General features: G+C 43.2%; 1 protein-coding gene across 1 annotated transcript; it reads right to left on the bottom strand.

Annotated features, from left to right (window-relative positions):
* Positions 1-3,871: 3,871 nt before the first annotated feature.
* Positions 3,872-5,997, bottom strand: LOC143794168 (uncharacterized). The gene is made up of 3 exons (XM_077280947.1): positions 5,913-5,997; positions 5,596-5,758; positions 3,872-4,850 (listed from the first exon to the last, which is right to left on the bottom strand). The coding sequence occupies exons 1-3, from the start codon at positions 5,995-5,997 to the stop codon at positions 3,872-3,874; spliced, it is 1,227 nt and encodes a 408-aa protein (XP_077137062.1).
* Between the last annotated feature and the right edge of the window lie 10,710 nt (positions 5,998-16,707).

The following is a 16,707-nucleotide window of genomic DNA, read 5'->3' as shown; positions in this document are numbered from 1 at the left end:
AAAAACGCAACAAATACTGAACGTGTCCTAAGTCTGCAGTTTGGTTTTGAATTTACTGCTGTAAGACTGTGTAAAATGTGGTTGTGTGAATGTACTCTTTTCTGCAGATTCTGTGCGGATTTCATGCGTTTTTTACCCCTACCGATTTCTATAATGGAATGGGTGCAGAAAAGCTGCAGATCCGCACAAAAGTAGTAACATGTTCCTTCTTTCAATCTGCTGCGTTTTTCGTGCGAAATTTTCCGCACCATTAGCACAGCATTTTTTTTTCCGATTGATTTACATTGTACTGTAAATCACATTGCGGATCTGCAGCGTTTCTGCGCGGAAAAAAATGCTGCGGATCCGCAGTAAATCCGCAATGTGTCCACATAGCCTTAGGCCTTGTTCAGACTGCCGGTTATTAAACCAGTGTGAGTGTACAAGCAAAAATCGCACCATGCTCTAGTCTAGTGTGTTTTACAAGCCAGACTTAGGGCAGGTGCAGACAGCAGTAGATTCTCTCATCCTATTTTCTCTGACAAGATGGAGAAAAAAATTTCTCTACACCATTGTTTCAGTGCGCAGAAATTAGACTGCATTCAGAAGTCATACAAGTGCAGTCTGATTATTTCCATGGACTCTCTTAGTTTCATGGATGAGTGCAATCCAAATATTGGATCAAACTCCGAATATTGGATCAAACTCGAGCATGCAGAGATTTTTTTTGTGTGTGTGTGCAGAGTCCCAAAGATTATCATTGGTTTACGTGCTATCCGCATGCATCTGTGCATTATAGACAAGCACACAGATCCAGTTAGGCCCAAAATTTGCAGACACAATTGGCTCGTTTTTAAAAGCCATCTGACCCCAGCCATAAACAGCATGGCAACAACTGAGTAAGTCTACGTTCACATTTGCGGTGTGCGCCGCAGCGTCGTCGCCACAACGCACAACGCAACAAAAACGCAGTACAATCGCATGGTTTTTTGGAAACGCAGTTGCGTTTTGACCAAAAAACGCAGCGTTTTTCGACGCATGCGTTTTTCTGCAGTGAGTCATTCTTCATCCCCCCCCCCCCCAAAAAAAAAAGTGTCTACACAATAGATAAGGACCACCAATGGCTAGAAGAGGGTTGGTGTTATGTAATTGTGTATATATACCCTGGCAGAGATGAATTCCTCCCATTTTGCTGGTATTCATGATGGAGCGTCCCATGGACAGTATCTACATGGATATGGAGATGGAATTTTCCTTGGCTAATGCCTATGCTCTTGCCTGTTTTCATAAAAGGGAAAGGGAAAAACGGAGATGGAGTCGTCGCCGCTTTTGGATACACCTTATCTTGGAAGTCCGGGAGAGCCGTGGAGCATACCATTGTTTGTTTGGCGAACTCAATGACAACCTGGAGAAATATTTTGAATATACCAGGATGTCTCAAGACAGCTTCCGCTATCTTCTGCGTCGGGTGGAAGGAGCCATTAGCAGGCAGGACACGCAGCTCCGGAGATCTATTTCCGCAGAGGAACGGCTGCTGGTGACTCTACGGTACGTAGCTGTTTGAATGACTGTGATGTTTTTTCTTTTTTTTTTTTTTTTTTTACATTTTTTGGGGGTTTGGTATGGTCAATGTACTTTTATAAATTGCAATGTACTTTAATGTAATTTCTTTATCTTCTTGGCAGTTTCCTGGCTACCGGAGAGACCTTGAGATCCCTTCAATTTCTATTCCGGATTGGAGTCTCCACTCTTTCCGGAATTATTGCTGACACCTGCCGCGCTTTGTGGGATAATCTCCGGGAGGAATTTTTACCCGTCCCTACTAGTGAAATCTGGGAGGCCAACGCACAGAAATTTGAGCAAGTGTGTTCTTTTCCAAACTGTATTGGCGCAGTGGATGGAAAGCACATTCGGATTACCAAGCCTGCGAAAAGTGGATCCCTTTTCTACAATTGCAAAAAATACTTTTCAACTGTGCTCATGGCAATTGCCGATGCGGACTGCCATTTTCTCGCAGTGGACATTGGTGCGTTTGGCCGTGCAAATGACTCACGCACATTTAAAGAGTCGGATATGGGCCAAAAATTATATGGCAACAATTTTAATTTCCCCCAGCCACGACCTCTTCCCCACACCGAAGGCCCTGCGATGCCCTTGGTTGTGGTTGGGGATGAGGCATTCCAAATGTCTGCCAACCTATTGAAACCCTACTCCAGTCGGGGCTTGGACCATACAAAAAGGGTTTTCAATTACAGACTGTCCAGGGCCAGAAGGACTGTGGAGTGTGCCTTTGGCATCCTTGTCTCCAAATGGCGTATATTACGATCCGCCATTAATCTTAAAATTGAAACAGTGGATGAGGTGGTGAAGGCTTGTGTGGTTCTCCACAATTACATTATGGCCAAAGAGAGACTGAATGTGGAACTCGATGAACCCATAGCCAACCCATTGCCCGATTACCATGATCATCCTCTGAGGACAAGTGTGGAAATTGCGCAGATGAGGGATCGTTTTGCGGCCTATTTTGTGTCAGATGTTGGCCGTGTGTCATGGCAAGATCAAATGGTGTAGTGTTATGTTACTGTTGGACTGTATTCTGGTTTTAACTACACCAATAAATACCTCTACTGTGACTGAGCTACAAATATAATATAATAATAAACTAATTCTCCAGTAAATGTGCAATAAATGTAATCCGTTTTGGTTGGTTTGGTTATGTCAAATTTGGCATCTACCTATACTTCACAAATGTAATGTGCCTTATGTAAAAAACTTGGAACCCTTTGTTTTTAAAATGTTGTTGTTTAATAAAAAAAAATTCTAAGTTTTCTACCCTGCTTCAAAGAACAAATTTATACCATACCATATAACATATTTATTTGTTTGTCAGATCGCCGTGTATCGTTGTGTTTGACAGCAAAAGCAACGATACCAGCGATGTTTTACAATGGTAACCAGGGTAAATATCGGGTTACTAAGCGTAGGGCGGCGCTTAGTAACCTGATATTTACCCTGGTTACCAGTGTTAAATGTAAAAAAAAAAAAACAGTACATATACTCATCTTCGCGTCCCCCGGCGTCCGCTTCCTGCACTGACTGAGCGCCGGCCGTAAAGTGAATGCACAGCACAGCGGTGATGTGACCGCTCTGCTGTTAGGGCCGTCACTCAGTCAGTGCAGGGAAGCGGACGCCGGGGGACGCGATTGTGAGTATATGTACTGTTGTTATTTTTACATTTAACACTGGTAACCAGGGTAAACATCGGAAGCGCGGCCCTGCGGTTAGCAACCCGATGTTTACCCTGGTTACCCGGGGACCTCGGCATCGTTGGTCGCTAGAGAGCTGTCACACAGACAGCTCTCCAGCGACCAAATAGCGATGCTGCAGTGATCTGCATCATTGTCTGTTTCGCTGCAGCGTTGCTTAAGTGTGAAGGTACCTTTAGGGTATGTGTTCACGTTCAGGATTGCATCAGGATTTTGTCAGGATTTTCCATCAGTATTTGTAAGCCAAAACCAGGAGTGGAACAATTAGAGGAAAAGTAGAATAGAAACATATGCTCCACTTCTGTATTTATCACCCACTCCTGGTTTTGGGTTACAAATACTGATGTAAAATCCTGACCAAATCCTGATGCAATCCTGAACGTGGACACATACCCTTAGTGTTTGAAACACCTCATACAGCAATGAGAGACACCCAAAAAAAGGCAAAATAAAAATTGTAAAAATACTGTCTGACATTGCATATATGAGGTGTTTGAAGCACAAAATATGTGTAGACGGCGCACGGCGTGAATTGCCGAGAAGTATACTGGAAAATAAGAACAAATATTGTTTTAAATCAAACAATTTTTATTGGGGGGAAACAGAAAAAAAAAGGGGAAAGAAACTTAGGGGGTATCAACCTCCGCTACCAGCGGTGAATGGTAAGTCTCTGGTGTTTGGGAATGGGGAGAGGAAGAGGATGCTGAGCCAGAGTCCAGGAGGCTAGATGGCAGGTCCAAACCCTCCGCAGGGTATACTGGTGATGAAACCGCGACATCTGTAGGGGAGGGAGGAGGCAACACAAGCCTTTGCCAGGTTCTTGGTTGGCCCTGGCTGCTCCTGCTGCGGCTAGAGCCCCGACGCGCACTTGGTGTCTGTATTGGAGCAGCCAGAGCCTCCGTGTGTGTCCTCCTTCGTTTCCTTTTTCTCTTCTCTCCCGCGGCAGCTCCCCCAGAATGACGGCTACGGGAGGATGAGGGCCTGGCAGGAGCAGGAGTCGGCGGCACAATGCTATAGTGCCTGTGGTGGCGTCGCTCGGCACGTGGACCTCGGTGGGGTGGCTGGAGTGGCTCTGCAGCAGGAGTCGGAGTCATGCTAGCCAGCGACGGCACTACGGGCATTGTCGCTGACTGCATGACCCGAGCCTGCTGCAGAGCCCTCACGTAGGCAGTGTTGCAGGCCTGCATCACCGAAATCTGGAGTTCCGGCGTAAGGTGTTCCACCATGCCCTTAGCAATGGTACTAAAAAAATGTTTGGCCGGACTCGAGAGCTCGGATTCCATAGTTTCAAGGCGCCGGTCGATATTGGACAGACGAGTGTCCATTTTATCGCTCAACGCCTTGAAACAGTTCTGGAAAACCGTGCTCAAATGCAAAAATTCGGGCATGGCTGGCCTGTCCGAGGCCCGCTGGCGCTGTCGGGAATTCCCGAACGAAGGTGCGCCAGAGGCCTCGGGCAGGGGAACACCTGATGGACCGGCTGCCGGTTCTCCAGATGGTGGTGCAAGCCTGCTGTCGCTGTGGGAGGGCTGTGACGGGTCAGATGGCGATTCATGAAGGTCCGCTCCTGCGGGGCGAGCTCGCTCGAGGGTGCTGCTGTGTGTCCTGTGAAAAGATAAGGGAAAAATAAGTCTTCAATTAACCTATCACATACGCCAACTCCTGTAATAAAATTAAAATTACATTACACAACAATACAAATCCTCTGTCTCTCAGTCTGTGTGGCCTATAATAAATTGCTGATTGTTATCGCCAGCTGACCGTTATGGCTGACGATAACAATCATGGACATACCAACGGCAGAAAATTAATGTTCATTCCCGCTGCCAAAGCCTTTTGACTGCATACCACTGTCATGGGTAAAAAAAATTTTTGTCTAAAACTCTTTCTTGACGCTGCCTATGCCGCAAAAATAGTATAAAATTTAACGTCAAGATAAAAATGTAAAAAAAAAAGAAAAAAATTCACAGTGACTTTGCTGATCTGATCGCAGGAACGGCCATGACGTTAGGATCATGTGATCGAGACGTCATCATTATTCCTGCGATCAGAACTACCCTGACTCAGAACGTAACCTGTCATGGACTACAAGGACTCACGCTTAACCCAAAAAATTACTAATGGGCTATATACCATTCCACAAGGGAAAAAGTTACGTGGATGGCCAATATGCTACGCTGACTACATGGATGGCCAATACACTATGTGCCTGGGAAATATACTATGTGGATACGTGGCTAGAACGTGTACTATGTGGATGCACAATGTACGTGGCTGGGCAATGTACTATGTGGCTGTGCAATATGCTATGTGTCTGGGCAATGTGCAATATGGTATGTGGACAAAATACTGTCGGCGGCCAAGGATCGGTCTTAGGAACTGTAGTGCCCTGTGGTATTTGTAGGGCACAGACTTGGCCGCAGCAGCACCACTCCGAGATTGCTCCTCCTCAGTACGGAGCCCCTTATTGAAACGGTCCTTCATGGATCGCCATCTGGTCCTCAACTTTTTAACTGTGAATGCAAAGAAAAAAAAAAGGTTACATATTTAGCATTTTAAAAGGATAAAACAACCATGTGCGATGCAAAGTTTAGGCGTTGATCGCATCACACACGGTTGTGTTTATCCTGGCAAGATGGGTCATAGCAGCGTATCAGCAATACTCACGAAAGTTGCCTTTGTCCTTGGCTGAAGCGCTGTCAGAGCCATCCCACAGCGACTTTGCCACCTCTACCCACAAACGCCTCAACATCACCTAGTCCATGTCCCGGGGGTCACGGCTGTCCCACAACGGGCCACGCTCCTGGATGCTGGAGATCAGGAGCTCCACATCTATGCCACTGTCTCCTTGGTTCCATTGTGAAACCTAGAAAAATTAGAAAACAAAAAGGTTACAAATATGCAAATATTAACAACCACCAGCACCTGTCATGATATGTACCTTTGCCCTATCCTTTGCCATTTGATGTATGTATATTGATGGTTTCTACACCTGTATTTTGGAATGTTTTTGTGCAGGGAGTTCAACTTTATGTTACCTTCCCCCAATACTTGCTGCCCCGAAAAGCTATAATGTAATTAAGCTTAGTAAACATCCCTAGTGAAAGCAGGATGCTACTGAAATGTAATGTTCCTCACAGCAGGATGCTACTCAAAAAAAAAAAAAAAAAACTCACTCGCCGGCCTGACACCACACCTTGGCCCCGAGCTCTCTGCTCCCGCTGTGTGCCTTCTCCCTCACTTGAAGAAGCCTGTAAAAATTGTATACAAAAATTATTGTCAATGCTACAAATGGCAGCGAATAGTAAGCAACTGGACATAATTACTCACCGCACTCCCCCGCGCCGATTGGCTATGTTCAGAGTCACTGGCCATTCTTGCAAGTTTGCTCTGCAATGAAAAAATGAGCAAAAAATCACATCCAAAGCAACAATGCCACATACAATAAAATAGGCCAAAAAAAATTAAAACAACCACAATTGACTGTTGACTGATAGGACAATGCAAACTCAAAAAGCGGCACCACAACGCCATACATTGCAAGAGAATACAATAGAAGAAACAATACAAGAATAGACCCAAACAAAATTAAGCAAAAATAGACACCTATGTGCTAATTTTTAATTATAAAAACGTACAAAAAAAACCTTACAGGAAAAAAAAAGGCACAATGAAATAGCAAACTAATGAACGCCATAATTTACAATTACAACAAGACATGATCCAAAACAACACCATCTGGTGACATCTAACCACAGAAATACATCAGAAAAAGGCGATAAATACCATTCTAGATAATAAGCAATAAACATTACGGGACAACCGCTGTTACAAAATACAGCAACCCAAAAGATAAACCATAGTCAAATAGAAAAGAAAACACATGAAATTAAAAAAAAAGGGCCCCACCAAAAAAAAAAAAAAAAAAAAATCCATTATACTACACACTTGGCAATGCAAACAGTCAAGGAAGGAGATATATGCCATACGGAAAACGACGTAAAACCATCAGAGATAAAAAAAAAAAAAAAGAGGGAAAATACAATTGAAAATAGAATGGCATAGCAGCACGGAACAATACAATACAAATGAAACATCATAAATGTAGCCCCCCCACCAGCAAGAAAAGACACTCAAGGAAAGAAAAAAAAATGCCAACAGCATAATAAAACACAGCAAGACATGAGCCAAGAAAACGCCATACGGTTACCCCCAACAATAGAAACCAGAAAAAGACATGCACCAGAAATTTACCAAGAAAAAATCAGCCAAAAAAAAGACATTGAACAACCGCATGACACCTGAACAACCCAAAACCAAGCAAGGCCGAAGACAATAAACGCCAGCATATAACGCCAGAAGTACATCATAACCAGATTAAAAAAAACAATTTTTCAATAACAACCCACAGTGCCATAACCGTATAATAGCACAGACCAAACATTGCACAAATTAAATAAAAATCAAGAAATAAAACACAGAATAAAAAATATGCAAAGAGAAATATATACTTACAGGTTTGGAAAGCAGATTCCCTTCAGTCAGTCTTCTCTGTAGATAGCCTTGTGAAAGACAATGCCAAACCCCTTTTTTTTATTTATATATATATATATAGTGTTTTTTTAGTGTCTAGACAAAGTCTAGACTATGTTTTGCATTTTTTATTGGAAAACGCATGCGTCGTACAACGCACCACGACGCAAGTACTTGCGTCGTCTGCGTTGTCAATACAAGTCAATGGGGAAAAAGACGCATCGACGACGCAAACACGACGCATGCGTTTTTTAAAAGGCCGCGCCCTGACAGGTGCGCCCTAACGCCGCATGCGGCGTACAATGCAACACAACGCATGACAACGCATGTACATGCGGCCCCATGCGGTGCCAATGTTAAAGATAGGGCCGCACGACGCATGCGTTTTGTTGCGGCGACGACGCTGCGGCGCACACCGCAAATGTGAACGTAGCCTAAGGCCAGTCTCACACATCCAGATAATTCCGGTACCGGAGAAATCGGTACCGGAGTTATCTGTGTCCGTGTGCTCACATGGCACATCAGTGTGGCACACGTGCGGCAGCCGTGTGCCGACTGAGGACCACATGGACCTTGCAGGACACAGCACTACAGTTAAGCGCTGTCCCCTGCTTTTGGTGCTGAAGCCGGCATTCATTCCTTCTCCCCAGCAGCGTTCGCTGGAGAGAAGGAATGAAAAATCAAGGTTTTTTTTTGTTTAAAATAAAGTTCGGGGTCACCTCCCGCCTCCCACCCCCCATGCTCCTGCCCGCTTGCATTGAAATACTCACCCAGCTCCCGTGATGCTTCCTCTCAGCGCCACAGCTTGTCCTGTGTGAGCGGTCACGTGGTACCGCTCATTACAGGGATGAATATGCGGCTCCACCCCTATGGGAGGTTGAGCCGCATATTCATCCCTGTAATGAGCGGTACCACGTGACTGCTCACACAGGACAAGCTGCCAGCGCTGAGAGGAGGCATCACGGGAGATGGGTGACTATTTCTCTGCAAGGGGCCGGGCGCATGGGGTATGGGAGGCGGGAGGTGACCCCAAACTTTATTTTTAACAAAAAAAAATTAAAAAACCTTGATTTTTTTCATTTCTTTTCTCCAGCAAACGCTGCTGGGGAGAAGGAATGAATGCCGGCTTCAGCACAAAAAGCAGGGGACAGCGCTTAACTGTAGCGCTGTTTCTCCTACGGCGGTACATGCACACGGAGGAGAGTGCACACTGTTCTCTGTGTGCACGTGTGCGGGACGCTTTGCACACGGACACACGGTCCGCGACAAATCACTGACATCTGCAGAGACACATTGATTTTAACCCCTTCACCCCCAAGGGTGGTTTGCACGTTAATGACCAGGCCAATTTTTACAATTCTGACCACTGTCTCTTTATGAGGTTATAACTCTGGAACGCTTCAACGGATCCTGGTGATTCTGACATTGTTTTCTCGTGACATATTGTACTTCATGATAGTGGTAAAATTTCTTTGATATTACCTGCGTTTATTTGTGAAAAAAATGGAAATTTGGCAAAAATTTTGAAAATTTCGCAATTTTCCAACTTTGAATTTTTATGCAATTAAATCACAGTGATATGTCACACAAAATACTTAATAAGTAACATTTCCCACATGTCTACTTTACATCAGCACAATTTTGGAACCAAAATTTTTTTTTGTTAGGGAGTTATAAGGGTTAAAAGTTGACCAGCAATTTCTCATTTTTACAATACCATTTTTTTTTAGGGACCACATCTCATTTGAAGTCATTTTGAGGGGTCTATATGATAGAAAATACCCAAGTGTGACACCATTCTAAAAACTGCACCCCTCAAGGTGCTCAAAACCACATTCAAGAAGTTTATTAATCCTTCAGGTGTTTCACAGGAATTTTTGGAATGTTTAACTAAAAATGAACATTTAACTTTTTTTCACACAAAATTTATTTCAGCTCCAATTTGTTTTATTTTACCAAGGGTAACAGGAGAAAATGGACCCCAAAAGATGTTGTACAATTTGTCCTGAGTACGCCGATACTCCATATGTGGGGGTAAACCACTGTTTGAGCGCATGACAGAGCTCGGAAGCGAAGGAGCGCCATTTGACTTTTCAATGCAAAATTGACTGGAATTGAGATGGGACGCCATGTTGCGTTTGGAGAGCCCCTGATGTGCATAAACATTGAAACCCCCCACAAGTGACACCATTTTGGAAAGTAGACCCCCTAAGGAACTTATCTAGAGGTGTGGTGAGCACTTTGACCCACCAAGTGCTTCACAGAAGTTTATAATGCAGAACCGTAAAAATAAAAAATATTTTTTCACAAAAATTATCTTTTCGCCCCCAATTTTTTATTTTCCCAAGGGTAAGAGAAGAAATTGGACCCCAAAAGTTGTTGTACAATTTGTCCTGAGTACGCTGATACCCCATATGTTGGGGTAAACCCCTGTTTGGGCGCACGGGAGAGCTCGGAAGGGAAGGAGCACTGTTTTGCTTTTTCAACGCAGAATTGGCTGGAATTGAGATCGGACGCCATGTCGCGTTTGGAGAGCCCCTGATGTGCTTAAACAGTGGAAACCCCCCAATTATAACTGAAACCCTAATCCAAACACACCCCTAACCCTAATCCCAACGGTAACCCTAACCACACCTCTAACCCAGACACACCCCTAACCCTAATCCCAACCGTAAATGTAATCCAAACCCTAACTTTAGCCCCAACCCTAACTTTAGCCCCAACCCTAACTGTAGCCTTAACCCTAGCCCCAACCCTAGCCCCAACCCTAACCCTAGCCCTAACCCTAGCCCTAACCCTAATGGGAAAATGGAAATAAATACATTTTTTTATTTTTTTTTTATTTTTCCCTAACTAAGCGGGTGATGAAGGGGGATTTGATTTACTTTTATAGCGGGTTTTTTAGCGGATTCTTATGATTGGCAGCTGTCACACACTGAAAGACGCTTTTTATTGCAAAAAATATTTTTTGCGTTACCACATTTTAGAGCTATAATTTTTCCATATTTGAGTCCACAGAGTCATGTGAGGTCTTGTTTTTTGCTGGACGAGTTGACGTTTTTATTGGTAACATGTTCGGGCACGGGAGATTTTTTAATCGCTTTTTATTCCGATTTTTGTGAGGCAGAATGACCAAAAACCAGCTATTCATGAATTTCTTTTGGGGGAGGCGTTTATACTGTTCTGCATCTGGTAAAATTGATAAAGCAGTTTTATTCTTCGGGTCAGTATGATTACAGCGATACCTCATTTATATCATTTTTTTTATGTTTTGGCACTTTTATACGATAAAAACTATTTTATAGAAAAAATAATTATTTTGTCATCGCTTTATTCTGAGGACTATAACTTTTTTATTTTTTCGCTGATGATGCTATATGGCAGCTCGTTTTTTGCGGGACAAGATGACGTTTTCAGCGGTACCATGGTTATTTATATCCGTCTTTTTGATCGCGTGTTATTCCACTTTTTGTTCGGCGGTATGAGAATAAAGCGTTGTTTTTTGCCTCGTTTTTTTTTTTTTACGGTACGATATAGTTTTATAGGTGGGGTCGTTACGGATGCATCGATACTAAATATGTCTACTTTTATTGTTTGATTTTTTTTTATTTAGATAAAGAAATGTATTTATGGGAATTATTATTTTTTTTTCTTTATTTAGGATTTTTTTTTCTTTTTTTTTTTGCACATGTGGACATTTTTTTTTTTACTTTTTTACTTTGTCCCGGGGGGGACATCACAGATCGGTGATCTGACAGTTTGTACAGCACTCTGTCAGATCACCGATCTCAGTTCCAGCGCTGCAGGCTTACCTGAGCCTGGTCTGCACCCGGAAGTAATCCCTGCAGGACCCGGATGCAGCCCCGCGGCCATTTTGGATCCGGGGCCTGCAGGGATAGGAGGTAAGAGACCCTCGCAGCAACGCGATCACATCGCGTTGCTCCGGGGGTCTCAGGGAAGCACGCAGTGAGCCCCCTCCCTGCGCGATGCTTCCCTGTACTGCCGGCACACCGCGATCATGTTTGATCGCGGTGTGCCAGGGGTTAATGTGCCGGGGGTGGCCCGTGACCGCTCCTGGCACATAGTGCCGGATGTCAGCTGCGATAGGCAGCTGACACCCGGCCGCGATCGGCTGCGCTCCCCCCGTGAGCGCGGCCGATCGCGCTGGACGTACTACTCCGTCCTTGGGAATTAGGGCCCACTCCACATGGACGGAATAGTACGTCCAATGGCAGAAAGGGGTTAATGTGTCTACGTGTGTCAGTGTCTCCGGTACGTGAGGAAACTGTCACCACACGTACTGGAGCCACTGACGTGTGAAACAGGCCTAAGGCCATGTTCCCCCTAGGCAGAAAAGCTGTGGTTGTTTGTTTTGGTGGTGTTGTTTTTTTAGGGGTCCCCCACCTAATTCAATTAATCACGTTTAGTCTATGTTCACACGCTGCGGATTTTGCAGCGGATCCGCAGAATTCCGCAGCAGCGGGTCCGCAGCAGTTTCCCATGAGTTTACAGTACAATGTAAACCTATGGGAAACGCAATCCGCAGTGCACATGCTGCGGAAAAAAACACGTGGAAAAGCAGCGGTTTACATTCCGCAGCATGTAAATTATTTGTGTGAAATCCGCAGTGGTTTCACACCTGCTCCATAATAGAAAACCGCATGTGGAAAACTGCAGAGGAATCCGCACAAAATCCGCAATAAATCAGCAGTAATTCCGCAGGAAAACCGCAGTGCTTTTTACCTGCGGTTTTCACAAATCCACTGCGGAAAAATCCGCAGACCTCAAGAATACGTGTGCACATAGCCTTACTTTTTTAATTTGACCCAACACGTTTTAATTACATTTTTAAGTGCAGAAATTCTGCAATACTGCTGTTAAAAACAAAATTACGATTTTATATGCCATTTTTTTAAGGCTTTACCTAGAAGTCTCAAGAAAAAAAAAACAAAAGCATTAAAACACGCAAAATTCCCAGACATCTTTAAAAGCATCAGGGTTTTCATTAAGTATCTTCCACTTTACTTAAATTGTAAATTTTATGAACTGTGTTTCTCTTGAACTGAGGATTTTTTTTAACAAAAAACTGCATCGTATGCTAAAGGATAAAATGGTCTTCAGGCATAGGTGGGCAATTATTTTTCCCACATGACATACCATGACTGTTGTGGAGGGCCGAACAAACAGGCTGCAATTAATTTTGTTCAATATTAATATTAACATATTCATTATTATATTAATTGTATCACTTAGCAGCGTTAAAGAGGTTTTCCCATGAACAAAAGTTAATTTTAATCGATAGATTTTGGAATAATAACAATTTCCACAATGGGATGTGTTTTAAAAAAAAAATGTTCCTGTACTGAGATAATCTTATACATGTGCCCCTGCTGTGTACTGTGTAATGACCATGTCTGACCGTACAGGGACATGGTCTGATCATACCACAGCTCCTGGGCAGGGAGTGAGAAAAAAAAAGTATACAGAATTTGCAGCAGGCATCACAAATTATTCTTTCTTTGAAGTAAAAGCTTGTTTAACCCCTTCCCAACATGCGCTGTACATATACTGCTCTGCGGGAGGTGCATTCTCACAAAGAGCAGTATATATATGGCAGCGCCATTTCCAGTCACCACGCGATGCATGTTATAATGGCTGTTGTCCCTGACAGCAGACCATCCCTGTACATCACCCGGGGGTCTGTAACGCCTCCCCTCATCGGCGTTCGCTGTGATTGGCTAGTCACAGCAATATGTCAATAAAGTTAAAAAAAAGAAAAACAAATGTGACTTGCTGTCATCGGTGCTGTGTGACACAGCACCAATCACAGCCATCACAATGGGTGGGGTGATCGCGACGTCACCTCACCTGATTAACCCCTTTGGCGCTGATTGGTCAGAAACTATTGTTCAGCCAGTCAGCGCCAAATGCGCTAATTTAAAATAGCAATCACCGCCCTGCACTCCATCTTTTTCTCAGATTTGATGTGCAGAGTGGTTCTCTACCCCTCTGTGTTCCCTGAGTAAATAATCCATTGGTGGCCAGAGCGATTCCTCCTGCAATCTCCTGCCTCCAAGTGTTGCTGCTCCTGTTCCAGTAGCCCCCCTCTTCCCCTTCCAATTGAATTTTTAGTGCACTTTTTTTAGTTTTTTTTTTTATCACTGCTGATCAGAGACTGCGCCACGGAACTTTTTATTTTTGTAGCTAGCGCAGCACACGTCGCAGTGTAAGCGATGTCCGTTTTTTTTGAGAAAGAAATAATAGTACTTGGCACGGGGTAGTTTTAGAGGCAGAGTGTTAGTGTAGCCAACGTCACAGTGTTTGGTGATGACTGATCTTGTTTTAGAGTAGAAAAAAATTGTATAACGTCGTTTTAGAGGTAGAATAGCTGGCGTCACAGTGTTAGTGACGACTAGGGTTGAGCAAAACAGATCGGCCAATTTCAAAAGTCGAAACCCGACCCGATCTCACTGTGGGATCGGGTCGGCCGTCGGCGATCTTCGCTCCAAAGTCGGGTTTCGTTTTATATATATATATATGTATATGTCATTGAGACACATATATCGCGCTGAAGTAAATATAAATATATATATATATGTGAAAAGCCGGTAATTCAATTACCGGCTTTTCATTTCTCCTGCCTAAACCCGACAGGATATGAGACATGGTTTACATACAGTAAACCATGTCATATCCCCCTTTTTTTTGCATATTCAACACTACTAATGTTAGTAGTGTGTATGTGCAAAATTTTGGCGCTGTAGCTATTAAATTTAAGGGTTAAATCGCGGAAAAAATTGTCGTGGGCTCCCGCGCAATTTTCTCCGCCAGAGTGGTAAAGCCACTCTGCTAGATGTCCTCATGAACTGAAGCCTGGGAACTTTTTCCCACGCTCGAGGTCATATGAGGACATCCAGCAGAGGGCGCATCACCGTGACTGAAGGTAACTACAGGTCATTGACCTACATTACCTTCATTCCTGGGGTTTTACAGGCAGGAGCACAGCTGCATTATAGCAGAGCTCCTGCCTGTAAAATATTTTAACACTTTCAGATGGATTTACATCGTGGGACGTTACAGATCTACGGAGGGTATGTGTATTGTTGGTTCATTATTTTTCCTTTGTTACAGAACGATGGTCTTCAGGTGGATTACCAGTATAATAAAATATTACAAGAACCTGTGTCTTTATTTCATTAAAATACTTTGCAATATTGTGTGTGTGTTTTTTTAACCATTTCATACAATTGGATTAATAATGGATAGGTGTCATAATTGACGCCTCTCCATTATTAATCTGGCTTAATGTCACCTTACAATAGCAAGATGGCATTAACCCTTCATTACCCCATATCCCACCGCTACACGGGAGTGGGAAGAGAGTGGCCAAGTGCCAGAATAGGCGCATCTTCCAGATGTGCCTTTTCTGGGGTGGCTGGGGGCAGATGTTTGTAGCCAGGGGGGGCCAATAACCATGGACCCTCTCTAAGCTATTAATATCTGCCCTCAGTCACTGGCTTTACCACTCTGGCGGAGAAAATTGCGCGGGAGCCCACGCCAATATTTTTCGCGATTTAACCCTTAAATTTAATAGCTACAGCGCCAAAATTTTGCACATACACACTACTAACATTAGTAGTGTGGAATATGCAAAAAAAAGGGGGATATGACATGGTTTACTGTATGTAAACAATGTCTCATGTCGGGTTTAGGCAGGAGAAATGAAAAGCCGGCAATTGAATTACTGGCTTTTCACATATATCGCGCTGAAGTAAATATAAAAATATATAGATTTTCCATTAACTTGCATTGGGTTTCGTGTTTCGGCCGATCCCCGACCCCAACTTTTCAAGAAGATCGGCCGATTTCACTCGACTCGACTTTTGAGAAAGTCGGGTTTCATGAAACCCGACTCGACCTCAAAAAAGGAAAAGTCGCTCAACCCTAGTGACGACCGATCTTCTTTTAGAAAAAAAAATCATACAGAGTAGTTTTATAGGTAGTGAGGTAGCGTCTTTTTTTTTTTTTGCATTAAAAAAACTGCTATCGCTGGGTAATTTCTAATGCGTTAGGGGAGCGTACGTCACATTGTTGGTGACGTTCATTTTTCTTTTGGAAATAAAATAATTAGATCCATCGAGTAAGGTTTTAGCGAGTGCATTAGGGGGCGTACGTCACATTGTTGGTGAAGTTCGTTTTTCTTTTGTAAAAAAAATAATTAGTTGCGTCAAGTAAATTTTTAGTGAGTGCATTAGGGAAGCGTACATTACAGTGTTGGTGAAGTTCGTTTTTCTTTTGTAAAAAAAATAATTAGTTGCGTCGAGTAAATTTTTAGTGAGTGCATTAGGGAAGCGTACGTTACAGTGTTGGTGACTTCTGTTTTTCTTTTGTAAAATAAATAATTAGTTGCATTGAGTAAATTTTTAGCGAGTGCATTAGGAGAGCGTACGTTACAGTGTTGGTGACATCCGTTTTTCTTTTCTAAAAAATAATTATTTGCGTTGGGTAAATTTATAGGGAGGGCATTAGTGTAGTGAACGTCTGTAATTTTTTTTATACTTGTTTTTTTACATCTGTTTTTCTTTTTTTTTTTTTTCTAAGTGTATATTTTTTCTCTTTTCTTTTTTGTCTGTTGTTTTTTTTTTTAAATAATAAATTGTACCCTATACACAAGCTCCACACATTACACATGTAAAAGCACCACTTACACACACATACCCAGGGTTTTGATTTTTTTTTTAAATGGCCCATTCGTCAAGAAGAAGCTATTCAGCAGAGGATCATACACCTTCCTTGCCTCCAACAGGGATTCAGTCACTGAGGAAGATCCCACATTCATCTATTCCTCCACCTCGTCATCCTCATCTAGAGAGGAAGGACCTCAGCAAGGAGCCCTAGGGCCCAGGCAACGCCTGCAGCAATCGATCCT

This window comes from Ranitomeya variabilis, chromosome 1, assembly GCF_051348905.1.
Source record: "Ranitomeya variabilis isolate aRanVar5 chromosome 1, aRanVar5.hap1, whole genome shotgun sequence".
NCBI classification, from domain to species: Eukaryota; Metazoa; Chordata; class Amphibia; order Anura; family Dendrobatidae; genus Ranitomeya; species Ranitomeya variabilis.
This window is presented reverse-complemented; position numbering and strand designations above follow the sequence as displayed.